The sequence below is a fragment of the Nicotiana tabacum genome, chromosome 10 (assembly GCF_000715075.1).
Source record: "Nicotiana tabacum cultivar K326 chromosome 10, ASM71507v2, whole genome shotgun sequence".
Lineage (NCBI taxonomy): Eukaryota > Viridiplantae > Streptophyta > Magnoliopsida > Solanales > Solanaceae > Nicotiana > Nicotiana tabacum.
In genome coordinates, this window is record NC_134089.1 from 42388804 (window position 1) to 42403649 (window position 14846).

A 14846-nucleotide genomic window follows, 5' to 3' on the forward strand; every position below is an offset into this window, starting at 1 on the left:
TTGTCGTGAGCTGGGCGATGAACCTGCTGATATAATTCAATCTCCCCAGCAAACTCATCACCTCGGTCTTCTTCCTCGGAGGTGGCAATTCATGGATGGCCTTGATTTTTGATGGATCCAGTTCAATACCCCAGCGGCTGACTATGAACCCCAACAACTTTCCAGACGGCACCCCGAACGTGCATTTTGCAGGATTAAGCTTGAGATTGTACCTGCGAAGCCTTTGGAAGAACTTTCTCAGATCCCTGACATGGTCAGATTGCTGTCTAGACTTTACAATCACATCGTCCACATACACCTCGATTTCCTTGTGTATCATATCATGGAATATTGTTGTCATTGCCCTCATATAAGTTGCCCCAGCATTTTTCAAACCAAACAGCATGACCTGATAACAGTATGTTCCCCATGGCGTGACGAATGCCGTCTTTTCTGCATCTTCCTCGTCCATTAAAATCTGATGATAACCCGCGTAACAATCAACAAAGGAACCAATTTCATGTTTGGCACAATTATCAATCAATATGTGGATGTTTGGCAGCGGAAAATTGTCTTTTGGACTTGCCTTGTTAAGATCCCGATAATCGACACACACCCTGGTCTTGCCATCTTTCTTCGGCACAGGCACAACATTATCTAACCAAGTGGGATACCGTGTAACCCGAATGACCTTCGCATCGAACTGCTTGGTGATCTCTTCTTTGATCTTTACACTTATACCCGTTTTGAACTTTCTCAGTTTCTGCTTGACAGGAGGGAATGTCGGGTCAGTGGGCAATTTGTGAACCACTAAATCAGTACTTAGCCCCGGCATATCATCATACGACCATGCAAAAATATCCTTGTACTCAAACAATGCTTTGACTATCCCCTCCTTGAGCTGTGGCTCCAGATGAACACTTATTTTAGTTTCACGAACATTGTCTTGGTCCCCTAGATTAACTGCTTCGGTGTCATTTAGGTTAGGTTTGGGTTTTTCTTCAAAGTGACTTAATTCTTTACTAACTTCCTCATAGGCCTCGTCATCATCATATTCCACCTCATCGTCATACTCGATTTCTTGCACTATTATTTCTGAGTTAGATTGGCTTTTAAAACTGGGCCAAAGATTCCTCATGCATGTCATGTCATTGATATTAGCATAAAAAGAACTGTATAGAAAAGAAAAGAAAGAAATAGAAACAAAATTAGGAATTAAGAAAGAAAAGGACTTGCATTTCATTGAATGTAAAGATAACAGGGTTTTAACTCATCCAAACGGACGGAACATAGTAACTGAATTACAAACCCTAGAATAATCCAGGTGAACAAAAGGAAAACAAAACCCACTACCGCGACTCCCTCCGAGATGGAAGAGGAGTGGCTTCCCAGTTGTTGACATTAGCACGTGGCCCGATGTACTGTATATCTGCTTTGCATGATCCTTCCCAGGCCTCAAACATGTTTACCTCAGCAAATACCCTTTCAAGACCGTTCTCCAAGTTCCCATCCGCCCCAATCAGTGGACCAGACACTTTTGCCAATAATTGCTTCCCGATACTTGGCCTGACGAAGGACCTGGACAGACGTGAAATTGGTTTGGGAAGAACCCAGCCTCTTTTCTTCATCTTGCGGGCTCGTCTCACATCCGCCGCCGTAGGCTTGAACCCCAGCCCAAAGTTATCCAGATTCTTGGGCAAAATAAACTGGCTGAACAATACCTTGCAAATCAGCACCCAACCTTTTGCCTGGTACAAACCCGTTTTTCAACATTTCAGAGGCTACCATGACAGTTGCAGCCGTTATTCTGGGGATCGGGACGCTTTTCCCTTCAGGAACCTTTTCTACCGAGAATGTATCGAAAACCTGGTAAACCCACGGCCCCTTATCATCATCAGTCTCTATGAAGGGTACTATGGCATCACTTACAATACTCATGTTGTCTTCCCCATGTACTACGATCTCTTGTCTATACCACTCGAATTTGACCATCTGATGTAGTGTAGAAGGCACCGCTTTGGTAGCGTGGATCCATGGTCGCCCCAACAGAAGATTATAAGACACCGCCACGTCTAACACCTGAAACTCCATGGTGAACTCGACCGGACCAATTGTCAATTCAAGTATGATGTCACCCACTGTGTCTGTACCACCACCATCAAACCCCCGAACGCAGATGCTATTCTTATGAATTCTGTCATCATCAACCTTCAACTTGTTCAATGTAGACAAAGGACAGATATTGGCACTGGACCCATTATCAACTAGTACTCGAGTGACTACCGAGTCTTCATATTTCACGGTCAAATAAAGAGCTCTATTATGTTCTGTACCCTCCACGGGCAATTCATCATCAGAAAATGTCACTCTGTTTACCTCAAAGATTTTATTCGCGATTGTTTCCAAATGATTCACTGAAATTTTATCAGGGACATGAGCTTCGTTCAATATCTTCATCAGAGCCCGGCGATGTTCATCCGAGTGGATAAGCAATGAAAGCAATGAGATTTGGGCTGGCGTTTTCCTTAGCTGCTCAACAATAGAATAATCTTGCACTTTCATCTTTTTCAAGAACTCTTCTGCCTCTTCCTCCGTAATAGCTTTCTTAACTGGCACCGGATTTTCCTTGGGAGCCCTGGCCTTTCTCAACTCTTCAGGGGCAAAACAACGTCCCGAGTGAGTTAAACATTGTGTTTCACAGATTTCCTTTTTGATTTCCTTCCCCTTGTAGGTCATAACTACCTGTTCATACTTCCACGAAACGGCTTTACTGTCAATTACTGGTAACTGGGTTACTGGCTTTATAACAACTGGTCCTATGTGATCCCCCTTCACGATTGTCGCAAGTGTGCTTGATACTCCCCGAACTACTACCTTGATCGGCTCTGGTTTCTTCGCAACAACGGATGATCCTTTCCCCATCACCACAACTGGCTTCTTGTCTATTCCTTTCAGCTGAACCGCGGGTTTCACACTAGCTGACTTTTCATTCACTTTGGCTTCACTAGAACGGATCATCATGACTGTCTGTGAGGGCTTCTTAAGCTCTGCTCCCTTATGTATCAGTTCAATCATGTTGGCCTCATGATGCGCTGGCAACGGGTTCTGGTTAATATTGGGTACCTCCGGGGCCTGAACCTCGATCTTGTTTGTGTCAATTAGCTCTTGTACAGCAGTTTTCAATCTCCAACATTTCTCAGTATCATGTCCAGGAGCCCCTGAACAATACTCACAGCACACTGAATGGTCCAGACTTTTAGGAAGGGGATTTGCCATTTTGGCCTCAACCGGGTTCAACAGGCCTAACTGTCTCAGTTTGTGGAAAAGAGTGGTATAGGATTCTCCCAGCGGAGTGAATGTTTTCTGTTTCTGCATTCTCTCATTTCTGAAAGCCTGGTTTGGGCGGAAGCCGGATCCTGGCCTATAAGCCCTCGGGTGTGGATATGTGTTTTGAGGAGCTGGGCATGTGTTTTGGGTAGTCGGCGCAAGCCATTACGCGTGAGCCGGAGGCTGGGTATAAGTTTGTGCATGGTGGATGGAAAAGAGTGGCTCTGGTGGTGGATAATAGTGTTGAGGAGGGCCATATGGGGTATACGGATAATTTGGGTGGTGGGGTCTGGGTTGGTTGTAATAGGGTGAAAGGCTTCTAGACCTGGACCATGCTCCGGATTCGACAGTTGCAACCTCTTCTTTCTTCTTCTTCTTCCCAAACACACCCCCATTGTCGTTTTGAATGGCTTGGGTGGTTGTTTTGATTGCTGAATAACTCATGATCTTATTAGATTTGAGTCCCTCCTCAACCATGCCTCCCATTTTCACGACTTCATTAAAGGACTTGCCCACTGCTGACACCAAATGACCAAAATAGGTGGGCTCCAAAGCCTGCAAGAAATAATCAACCATTTCACTCTCTTTCATCGGGGGGTCAACCCTCGCCGCTTGCTCTCTCCAACGGAACCCATATTCTCGAAAGCTCTCACCGGGCTTTTTCTCGATCTTTGTCAATGACAGTCGATCTGGGATGATTTCAAGATTGTATTGAAACTGACAGGCGAAGGCTTGGGTCAAGTCGTCCCAGGTGTACCACCTGCTATGGTCTTGTCTACTATACCATTCCAACTCAGATCCGCTCAAACTTTGGCTGAAATTAGCAATTCATCTCTCCCTCCTGCTCCTCTCATCTTGCTATAGAATCCCCTTAAATGTGCTACTGGGTCGCCATGCCCGTCGTACAAATCAAACTTAGGCATCTTGAACCCGGCCGGTAACTGAACATCTGGGAACGGACATAAATCTTTATAGGCCACACTTACTTGGCCCCCTAACCCCCTCATGTCTCGGAATGATTGCTCCAGGCTTTTGACCTTTCTGATCATCTCCTCCTGCTCAGGGTTTTTGGGCGGCTTCTCGGTGCCTGCCGTGAGATCAAGATGAGGGGTATAAGATTAGGGTTCTGGAACTTTGAAGGTAGGCTCAGGGGGATAATACTGGTTGTCATGCGTCTGGAACAGAGGTTCACTGGGGGATCGGTGTAGGGTAGCAGGCGGAGGTGCCACAAAAACGGGAGTGGTTGGTGGAGGAGGGTATGAGACTTGTTTGGATGGAGGAGACTGTGATGTATGAGAAGTGGTGCCTTCACATTGTTGGTAGAGGGGAAATGCTGGAGATGAATTCACAGTGGGTGGCTCCTGAGGCTGAGCCAATGGTGGGATATAAGCGGGGTTAGCGGGATAAACTAGTGGTGGATACCCCTTCGCCTAGGCTTGGTACATTTCAGCCATCTGTTGCTTCAGCTTATACATTTCCTCCCTCATTGCATGAACGTCCATTTCTTCTACTTCTTTCGATGGGTCAGCGATACTCGTATCAGATTCCGGGCCAGTCATATTCACTTTATCTTTAGACCGGGTGTTGTATGGATGGGTTGCCAGAATGCCAAACAACTAACCACCTGCCTAGACTCACACATTTAGACAACAATTCCGTTAGCGATTAGTCTTTAACAGATTGGATAACCGCACATTGGGCATGAATGCATCTATATAGTTAACCATTTCTATTATGCATTTGCTCGACCGCATGCGTCATCCCGGCATTTCCTTAGTTCCAACTGTAAGATTTCTCTTTTATTTTTGTTTTCTTTTCTCTTTATTTTCCCTCTCTCTTTTCTCCTTTTTTTCTTTTTCCTTTCCTTCCTCCTTTATTCTATTCCTTTCTTGTTTTTCCGCTCTTCTCTTTTCTTATTCTTTTCCATCCTCTCTTGTTTTTCTTCTTTCTTCCTCTTTTCATTTGGTTATGGTCGAATCCTATGGAGATTGCCTACGTATCGTGACCCCGCACGAATCAGACCAGGCGTAGTTCGTGAAAATAAGTGCCAAAATAAATGAACAAATTTTTGGGAATTTTCAAGTTTTTCATTACCACAACATTCTATTACAAACTAAACATTTTGAAATGGAAAATAACAGACTCCAACTAAACTCAAATACAGACTACGAACATACTAGCACACTGGGACGCAAAAAGAAAACAGACTGACAAACAACAAACTCTAAAATGGAAAATACAGACTCGATCTATGAATACATTAGTGCTTCAAAAGTGGGTGCTTGCGGGGCATCGTTCGGCCTCGTCGCGGGCTTAGGTGCCAAATCCCTTTCAAGTTTCTCCAGCTCATACATGGTTTGCTTGACGTAAATCATCACTGCTGAGAAGAAGGTAGTGCGAGTCATGTATTCACATGCCTGACATCTCCTAAGGATGGCATGGGCAATGGTCTCAATCCTGTCTCTTGTTCGACCCTTTTCTATAAGCAATCGCCTTACTTGATTATTGCGAGCCTCCAACACATGAGAATCCTGAAGATGTTGATCCTGCAGCTGCTGTATTTCTACTTCCATTCGGGCCAGTAAATCATAGCAGTGTCCACTTTCGGTCTTAAAAGCTTTAGCTTGCTTAGCTGCTTTATCCTCAAGGGTGACCACTTTTCTTTTCAGACTAGCAATGGTCTTTTCATAATCCTTCTCCAATTGTTGCATGTAATAGGTGCGTTCTTCTGTTCTTTTTATCCACTGTGCCCGGAGTCCCGCTATGGTGCCTTCGGATTTTTTCAGCTCATCCCGGCACTCACTAATTTCCTTTTTCAACCCCTTTATCAACCGCTCGTCCGACCGGCTCCTTTGTTGGTTATTGGCAGCTATCCTCATTTGCTGGATTTGGGCCCTAAGCGCCTCGTTTTCTTGGGCCAACCTATTCTTTTCTCCCTGATCAGCAGCAACTTGCACACTGTTCTCAAATTTCAGAGCTCCAATCTGTTGTTTCAGCTTGCCGATTTCAACCTGATAGCCTTCTTCTTTTGCTAACCAACCCCATTGTCCTTGTGATGATTCAGTGAAATCCTGGATGTGGGGTATTTTAGCTGGCCTCTGATGCTCAAGTTCTCTTCTGTACCATGCGAGGTATTCTGGCGACATTTCACCTTTGGCCCGATCCTGCACACAAGTATCTGCTTGTAGATATTGACATTCATTCCAAATCCCGCAGACTTTTGCTTCGGGAAACTGTCCGTCAGGGCTAATCTCAATTACTTGAGCACTAAGATCTTCCTCCCGTGGCACTGTTTGGCATCTCCCGAGTTGTCTCAGAATCCGACATGGAGCATAGGGCTGGATGCTCTTAAGTCCCATCAAAAGAAAATGCGACCTAGCTGTTGGCATATATATGATTTCTTCAACAGGCAACCATCCCAACGTCCACTGTATCTGGCTGTCCGTGAGAGTACGAAAGTATGATATCCACGCTGTTACTCCTTCAGGCAGACTAACCCCGTCAATCCTTGTGTAAAACTCTCCTATACAGGTTTTGTCAGACGAACCATAACTCAAGAGCTGGGAACGGTGGCATAGATGCTCGGTCATCCACATTTGTAGCAACAAGTTACACCCCTCAAAAAAGTTGCCCCCGGCTTTGCAGGCAGTGAGAGCTCGAAAAATGTCAGACGCGATCATAGGCGCAAGAGTGCTTTCGTCCTGAGTAAGCAAGGTACTGACGATCCCGACTACTTTTATATCAATATTCTCATCTTTCATTGGGAACACCAAGAGGCCCAAAAAGGTTATCATGAAAGCCACCCGTCTGTGCTCATCCCATTTTTGACGGTTATTTTTATTGCATAGCTTGATGTCTGTCCTGTTAAACCCTCCCACGTGGCCGTACCTGTCGTATATGAAGCGCAGAGTGCAGAAGCCTTTTGCCAAATCTGGATTATGGACTGTCCTAGGTATCTTCAATGAATCTAAAAACCGATGCACCGTGATGGCTCTTGGAGCAACCAGATATTTTTCTCTTAATGGAACATCAGCATTGCCGATGTACCCGGCTATTTCCTCCAGAGTTGGGGTGAGCTCAAAATCTGAGAACTGGAAGACATTGTGCGCAGGGTCCCAGCAGGTGACCAACGCTCTTATAATATCACCCCGAGGCTTGATTTCCAATAAACCCGTAAGACCTTTCAGATATTTCTTGACTTCGTCTTATCCTTCTTTGCCTAAATCGTCCCACCATAGCCGCAACTCGAAAGGGATTTTATTCATTATTGCGAAAGCTTCGTTTTGCATCGTGCTCATCCTGCACATTTATTAAAGTGATTTAAGCAAAAACAAAACTTTTATTTGACTCAAAGCAAAATTAACTATTTCCTTTTCCAAATATAAAATGAAAGACTCGGTTTTCGAACACGGCCTTCCAGCACTCCCAAGGACGAAGATTTTAAGGCTGTGAGAGTCAACCAGTCAAAAATCAAAATTGACCAAAGGTGGCCGTTATGCAAAGTCAGCCTTCCGACGTCCATTTCGGGAACGTTCGGCTGTTTTTGACGAAAACGGCATCACCTAACTTATTCATTCCAAAATTTAAACTTAAATATTTTTGGCTATTTTTGCAAAGGGGAGGTTGGACCCGATGAGGGTTGCCTACGTATCTCACGCCCTGTGAGAATCAAACCTACGTAGTTTGGGCAAAGAAACTAACTATATTTTGAAAACAAGGCTCTTTCTTTTATTTTCCATGGCAAGACAAACTATTTTTCTTTTTCTATTTTTGAAAACAAGACAAAATAACAACTCTCTTTCTCCTTTTCATTTTCAACAAACAATAAACAACCTATTTTTCCAAACTAAAACAAAGACTCTTTTTCCTTTCTTTTTCAACGAACAACTTTCCAAAAATAAAAGACTCTTTTTATATTTTTCCTTTGCTTTTTAGTAAAACAAACTATTAAAAATAAGACATTTTCCTTTTTCCATTTTCTCAAAATTTCGGCAGAGTTTCGACAGTATTTGGTCATTGGTTTTTCTAAAATAATCAATTAATCCCCTAACTGTTATTTCTCTCCTTTTCTCTTTTCCTCTTTTTCTCAATTTTCCAACATTCCCGAGATTCAAAAGCCGGTCAACATGTTGGTTCGAAACAAATATATGTACAGAACAAGTAGCATGCATCAGGATGGTCTTTTCAATTCAGGTTGCTAGCCCTAGACGGACCCAACCCCTGTGTTGAGTCCCCTAAGTCAAATCCAACGTGATGCAATTAAGCTCTCCTACTAGGGATCCGGCATGAAGTCAAGTTATTCTAAGTTCAAAACCTGGGTATGTGTTCTAAACAGTGCACTCGAGTGGACAACTCGAGTCGATGAAGGGGCAGCGTACCGGGGACCCGCGAGATCGTCCGGCTTTGCAACTTATCCGAGCCTCTTTTTATTTCAGGGTATGACACTAACAGAATAGGGAGTCTCAACCAGTAAACACATCCCCGGAGGCGAGAAGAGAAGGGTTTCGGCACAGCTTATATACAGTTCAGATAATATCAAAGCGGTAAAGCATGTAGCACAGTTAGCATGCAACATGTAAGGCGATCAGATAAAGCCAACACAATAATTATTCTAAACTCGAATTCTTAAACCCTGAACCAGAGATTCTGGGTTCGAGTCCCCAGCAGAGTCGCCAAAGCTGTCACACCTCCTTTTTCACCTACACCCGCAAGGGCATAAAGGAGTTTTTCCAATTAAAGGACAATCGGAACGAGATTTAATTATTAATTATTCAGAGTCGCCACTTGGGAGATTAATTGTGTCCCAAGTCACCGGTTGCATCCCGAACCGAGGAAAACTATGACTCTGTTAACAGTCCGTGAATCAGAAATCCGAGTAAGGAATTCTGTTAATCCGGGAGAAGGTGTTAGGCATTCCCGGGTTCCGTGGTTCTAGCACGGTCGCTCAATTGTTGTTTTTGATTTTATCTGATTTCAAAACATGTTCTAGCTTATGTGTTTTTTAATTTTAAATCGCATTATTATTATTATTATTTTAACGAGAATTGCAGCGTCGTGAAAATACGCCTCGAACCACGTCACATCAATGCACCCATGGTTGTTGACATATTTCGACTTCGTTGAGATTCGGATTTGGGTCACATAAATGCGCACCCGAGTTTAGGAAGATAATTTTATTAAAATCGCGCTTAAAGAGGCTAATGCGTTATTGTCTTTGGGGAAGGCCGTCAAATTTACTAAACGGCCCATCCCGAGTTCTAAGTGTTTTAATATAAAATTTATTGAGGGCCCCGCAATCTGCATTACATTTGGCGAGGCTCATCTCATATTTTATTTACAAGGCAATCCTAAAATGACTACATTTTCTACTTTATTTGTCTCTAAAAATGAAGAAAAGGGCCCTAATCTGTAACATAAAATATTCAAAATAGTATTGTAAATGAATAGAAGCAGCTATTTTCAGTTATTTAGGTCCTCCAATCTGGACCAGTGAAGGTTGTCCATGAAGGCACAGAGGCCCAAACCCAGTTGTAATGCGAGTTGAGTAACACTCACCGAAAGCCCTCCAATTAGTCGAAGTGTTCAACCATTTAAAGCAAGAAAAGACCATGTTTACTTGAATCAATGAAGCACTGGACAATTACTTTATACGTTACTAGTGGATTCATTACCAGAGGTGAACAAATTGGGCACAATAGCACAAAGGCAACGAAACACTCTCAGATTGATTCAAGTGGTTCTAATCAACGTTACTACTCAGTTTGAAATTTCCAATTATGAGTATCCTATAAATTCGACCTTAGCAACAGTAATGGCAACTCAATTACCAACTCAAATTTCCAAACCAAATCTCAACAATAAACTATTGAGGCTAGCTCAAACACATGAACTAAAATAACTATAACTCTCAAAACACAAAATCCCTAAGCTAGTTAATGGACTAATGCCAACGGATGATCACAATAGTCCAAATTAGTCTAAATACAGTCCAGTCTCCAGTTAATAGAACAAACGAGGCCTACAAATTTCAACATCCTTTCTCCTGTTTCAATTATCTTTTGATTTCAAATCATGTCTATTCAAAGTGAAATTAATCTGATAGGGCTAATGAATAATTACAAATCTAATAGTTCGATCAGTCCATTATACATGAATAGCTTAACAGTCCACTACAAATAAGCTACAATAAGGAGTTTATCCAAAACGAAATCCTAAACTAATTGCAGCAAATTGAACTAACAACACACAGCAAACTTCAACAAGTATCAAGTGGTGATTTCGTTTCCATTTTCGTTTGGTGAGATTACATCAAAACAGGCTTGAAAGTGTACCTGGAATTGAATCAGACAGAAACAAGGAGAAATCAGCAGCAACCAACAATTACTAGAATTCAACCGGTCAAACACAGCAACAATCGAGTGATTTTGAACCAAAATAGTTTCACAGAAATCAGGAAAGCATCTCAGCAATTCAGCATCCAGTAATGACCAAAATGAACTGATCGAAACCAAAAAATATATATTTAATCAAACAGAAAACCTTTCTGAAATTTCCACTAGCTAGCAACTAACTAGGAAAATGCAAATTAACCCCCAGGACTCGAAATTAAACTAAGAGGACTTGAACAACACAGTTTTTTTTATCATTTTCTATTTTTTTTGGCTTTTTGACTTTTGAATTTTTATTTCAGATCTGAAGAGTTGAGAGAATGTTTTTTGGGGGAATTTTTGGGGTTCCAAAACTCTCCTAATTAAGGCAGATAGGCTGCCATTTATAGGCCCCAATGAGGGCAACCCTCAGATCCTAAATTTATCAAATTAGTCCCTCTTTTATTTTACTCTTTATCTGGTTACTCCCTCATTTCCTAACTTGTTGCTCACGCTAATACTCTAAAACTTCCTGAAAATCTGTTTTGGACCCCATATAGAATGTTCTAGAGAGTTATTATTCATCCACTTGTAAAATTCACTACCCTTGAATTACCCCAATTACTCTTAACTTAACCTTGAAATCATTAACCTACCCCAGCCCTGTTAACTTAACCAAACAACCGTGGTCTAGCTAAACAAACTCAATCACACATCCTAAACTCAAGTAATCACTGACCTATTACCAATCAACAGACAAGCTAATTAACAACCAAAACCAATATGAAACCAGATTGAAACAATTTAAACAATTAAAGAACAGATTTATGCTGCTGACCAATACCCCCTTAACCATGGTTAATTAAACAAACTCTAAATCAGATGTTCATAAGCAGATAAACACCTAAATCAAATTAGCTAGACATATTAAGCCAAATATGAAGTTAAACCTATTAAATGAACTATTCTTAGCAACTAAATCAAAGTAAAAAAATTAACTAACTAAAACGAGAATTAAACCTATCATCACAGACTCCAATTGTACATGAAATTTAAAGCAACATCAATCAACTTGAAGAAACGAAACATCAACATTTAAACTAAACTAAACACTGAAGAAGAACTAATTCTTATACTAATGGAAAAATTAACTTTTAACAGAACTCGAACAACAATCAAATAAGAAAACTTCAATTACTAACCCTAGACGGATAACACCAACCTAGATCATTTAATGAAGCAAAATCGTCAAGAAGAGAGGACAATTCGAAAATACAACGAAGAGAGAAACTTACTGATGAAAAGAAAACTCCGGCCAGTTGATATTTCCCAAACCTCGGCCAATTCTGATGACGTTTGGATTTAATGACACTCAAATCCTCACGAGGAAGGCCCAGGGATCCTTTGATGTCAATTGCATGTGCTTTGGTCGTTTTAGGGTTTTGGCCGGAGAAGTAAAAACTAATATTCGAGCCTGTCCGGCTACATTCGAGACAACAGTCCATGGGGGTTGGGTAGAGGAGGAAGGGAGGGTACTGGGGTGTTAATTTGGACCGGTTTGGACAAGGTTGCGACTTGGCCGAAAAATTTAAAATGGATATTCGAAGCTTTCTGGGTGGATTCGAGGGAAGCCATTTGCATATTTGGAAAGAGGGTGAAAAGGGGAGTTTGGGGTGTTATTTTGGTGGTCATTGGCGTAGTTGGCGTCGTCGCCGCCGGCGAGCTCCGACGAAAGGATATGGGGGCGGCTGGTTTTTAGGGTTTAGGTTAGAGATAGATGGGGGGTCTGAGAGGGGTGGTTATCTTCGGACACTTATATAGTAACGAGGGGTGAGTTCCTGGCCGTTAGATCTGATAACCTCGACGGCCAGGATCTATCGTGCACTAAACGGGGTCGTTTTGGGGCACTGAAATGGACCGGGTAGGGGATTGGGCCTGGGTCAGTTTCTGGGGTGTGTTTGGTTTTTTTTTTCTTTTGGGCTGGGTGAATTTAATTGAAATGGCCCAATTGTGAGCAGCCCTCTTTTATTTATTCCCTTTTTTTCTTTTTAATTCTTTTACTCATTTTTATTTTGTATTTTTGTTTTATTTTTCCCTAATTTTATAAGGATGCACAATTAAAAATAAAAATCCTAATAGATGTCAAAACTAAATTAATTAAATTCTAAAATTATTTAAAACCTATTTCACGGCGAATTCACAATTAAAACGATTAAAATGCAAAGTGGACTATTTTTGTGATTTTTATATTTTGTTCCAAAACAAATTAACCCCTACTTAATCCTAAAATATGAACTTATATCCTAAATGCATATTTTTGTATTTTTATATGAATTAACATGAACAAATAAAATGCAAACAACTATCAGAAAGTGACACCAAAATTCACAAAAATTGTAAAAATAAAGAAATTATTTTGTTTGAATTTTTTGGGAATAATTAGCTTAGGGCAAAAATCACGTGCTCACAACTACGATTAGCTTTAATAAACAAAAGAATTTGCTAATAATCTCACAGTGAAGAGAACTCCTAATTTCAGACGAAGATATTAAAAAGTTCTGGTAAATAGGAAAATTACAAAGAGTATGAAAATTGAAAAAGTAGAAGATAATTGGGGTTTTGATATAGGTAGAGGAAGTCATAACGGGCAACTACTATTTCATGGTATAAGGTTTTATTATGTTCATTTGCACCGCTATACCCTAAAAAGCCAGAATCAAAACTTACCTTTTAATGTTCTTTACTGTCTTGTCTTAAAAGAAAGCAGGAGTAGGAATAGCCATGAAGAAGTCTAAGAAATTAGAGTGTGGGCTTGGGAAATTGGGCTTGGGGTAGGGGTGGGGCGACAGGAAATTGGGAATTATAAAATTGGGCTTGGGGCTGGGCAGGGTCCAAAAAAAAGCTTTAAAAATTTCGGTATTTCGGTATAGCGAAATTTCAAAATTTTAATACCGAAAACCGTACCGAAATACCAAAAATGCAATATCGAATTAGATCGAAATATCAAAAAAACCGAAACCGAAATACCGAATTAATTCGGTTCGATTCGGAATTTATTTTTTCAAGATTTTATGCCCACCCCTAGGTCTTGCAACCTATATAGATTGTTGCGGGGAAAAACAGTAACTGGGTAAATTAATGTTGACGCTATATAGAACAAAATAAAAACGACAAAGGAGCAGTCCTTGACTCATTTCTGATCTAATTCTCAGCACTAAACAACCACAATTATCAATGAGATTGCAGATTAAAATTTAAAACTTACACAAAAAGTAAAAACGTATATACATTCTTCTCCATACGAATGAAACACTATATCTCCCCTAGTCATGAACAATTGAATGAATCAGTATTGAAGCCTCATCTGTTGCCGGAACTGCATCATCTGTTCTCAAACAAAACAAAACAAAATACTCATTTCAGTCTAAAATAACTTGTTATAGCAGGTTGCTTGCCTTATTCTCGAAGTTACATAATTACGCTTAATTATCTTTTAGATGACAATTCTTTAAAATTAAACAAGAGCAAAAACTGAGATGAAAACATGAACATACCTGCAAGGGGAGTTGGCAAGTGGGAAACAATATTATCTAAAACACTTGCAGTTTCATTTTCTTGAACCACCCCACCTTTTTGTCCTTCTCCACTGCTGTTTTCTTGGTTGATCTCAACAGCATTTATATTTTCAGTTGGATGAAAAATATTGGAGATGAAATTGTTGATTATCCCTCCACTTCCACTTCCATTATTATCACTTTGCTCAGAAATTATATCTTCTTTCTTATTATCCTCATCTAAGAAATTATTTTTTCCTTTGTTGCTAGCATCCCCTGCTCTAGGGCTCATTAAGTTGGAAATGAAATTATTAATAACCCCACCTTCTTTGCTTTCTTTTCTCTCTTCACTGATTTCTCCAACATTTTCTTGAATTTGTTCTTCAACTTCTTCATCTCCAGAGCTAGAGAAGTTCAAGTTTGGAATATCAGTCAAACTATCTTCCATTTGCAGCACTTTCAGGATATTTTAGCCACTTTTTTTCTTAAGATGGGACAGAAATAGTGGTGATAAAGATGGACAAATGTCGTTTTTATAGGATATTCGGTATGGAAATCGTCCACGTATTTTGAGGACTTCGTTCTGCTTTGGTCTTTGTATTTCAACACCCAATGAGTG

General features: G+C 40.8%; 1 protein-coding gene across 2 annotated transcripts; it reads right to left on the minus strand.

Annotated features, from left to right (window-relative positions):
* Window positions 1–10458: 10458 nt before the first annotated feature.
* On the minus strand, window positions 10459–14793 carry LOC107824352 (uncharacterized). Of its 2 annotated transcripts, XR_012695928.1 has the most exons (3): window positions 14228–14793; window positions 13939–14058; window positions 10459–10637 (listed from the first exon to the last, which is right to left on the minus strand). XR_012695928.1 is itself a non-coding variant. In XM_016651100.2 (2 exons), exons 1-2 carry the CDS (start codon window positions 14673–14675, stop codon window positions 13997–13999), a joined length of 510 nt encoding a protein of 169 aa, XP_016506586.1. In that variant the 5' UTR covers window positions 14676–14792; the 3' UTR covers window positions 13797–13996. The 2 variants fall into 2 exon arrangements, 1 of the variants encoding a protein (XP_016506586.1); XM_016651100.2 differs by lacking the exon at window positions 10459–10637 and having other exon boundaries at window positions 13797–14058; window positions 14228–14792.
* Between the last annotated feature and the right edge of the window lie 53 nt (window positions 14794–14846).

What these genes read in the sequence shown, in the direction of transcription:
- LOC107824352 (XM_016651100.2), bottom strand. Translation starts at nt 14,675, where the DNA reads ATGGAAGATAGTTTGACTGATATTCCAAACTTGAACTTCTCTAGCTCT. An exon ending in CTTGCCAACTCCCCTTGCAG is followed by an intron (nt 14,059 to 14,227) that starts GTATGTTCATGT and finishes GTTTGAGAACAG; the next exon opens with ATGATGCAGTTCCGGCAACA.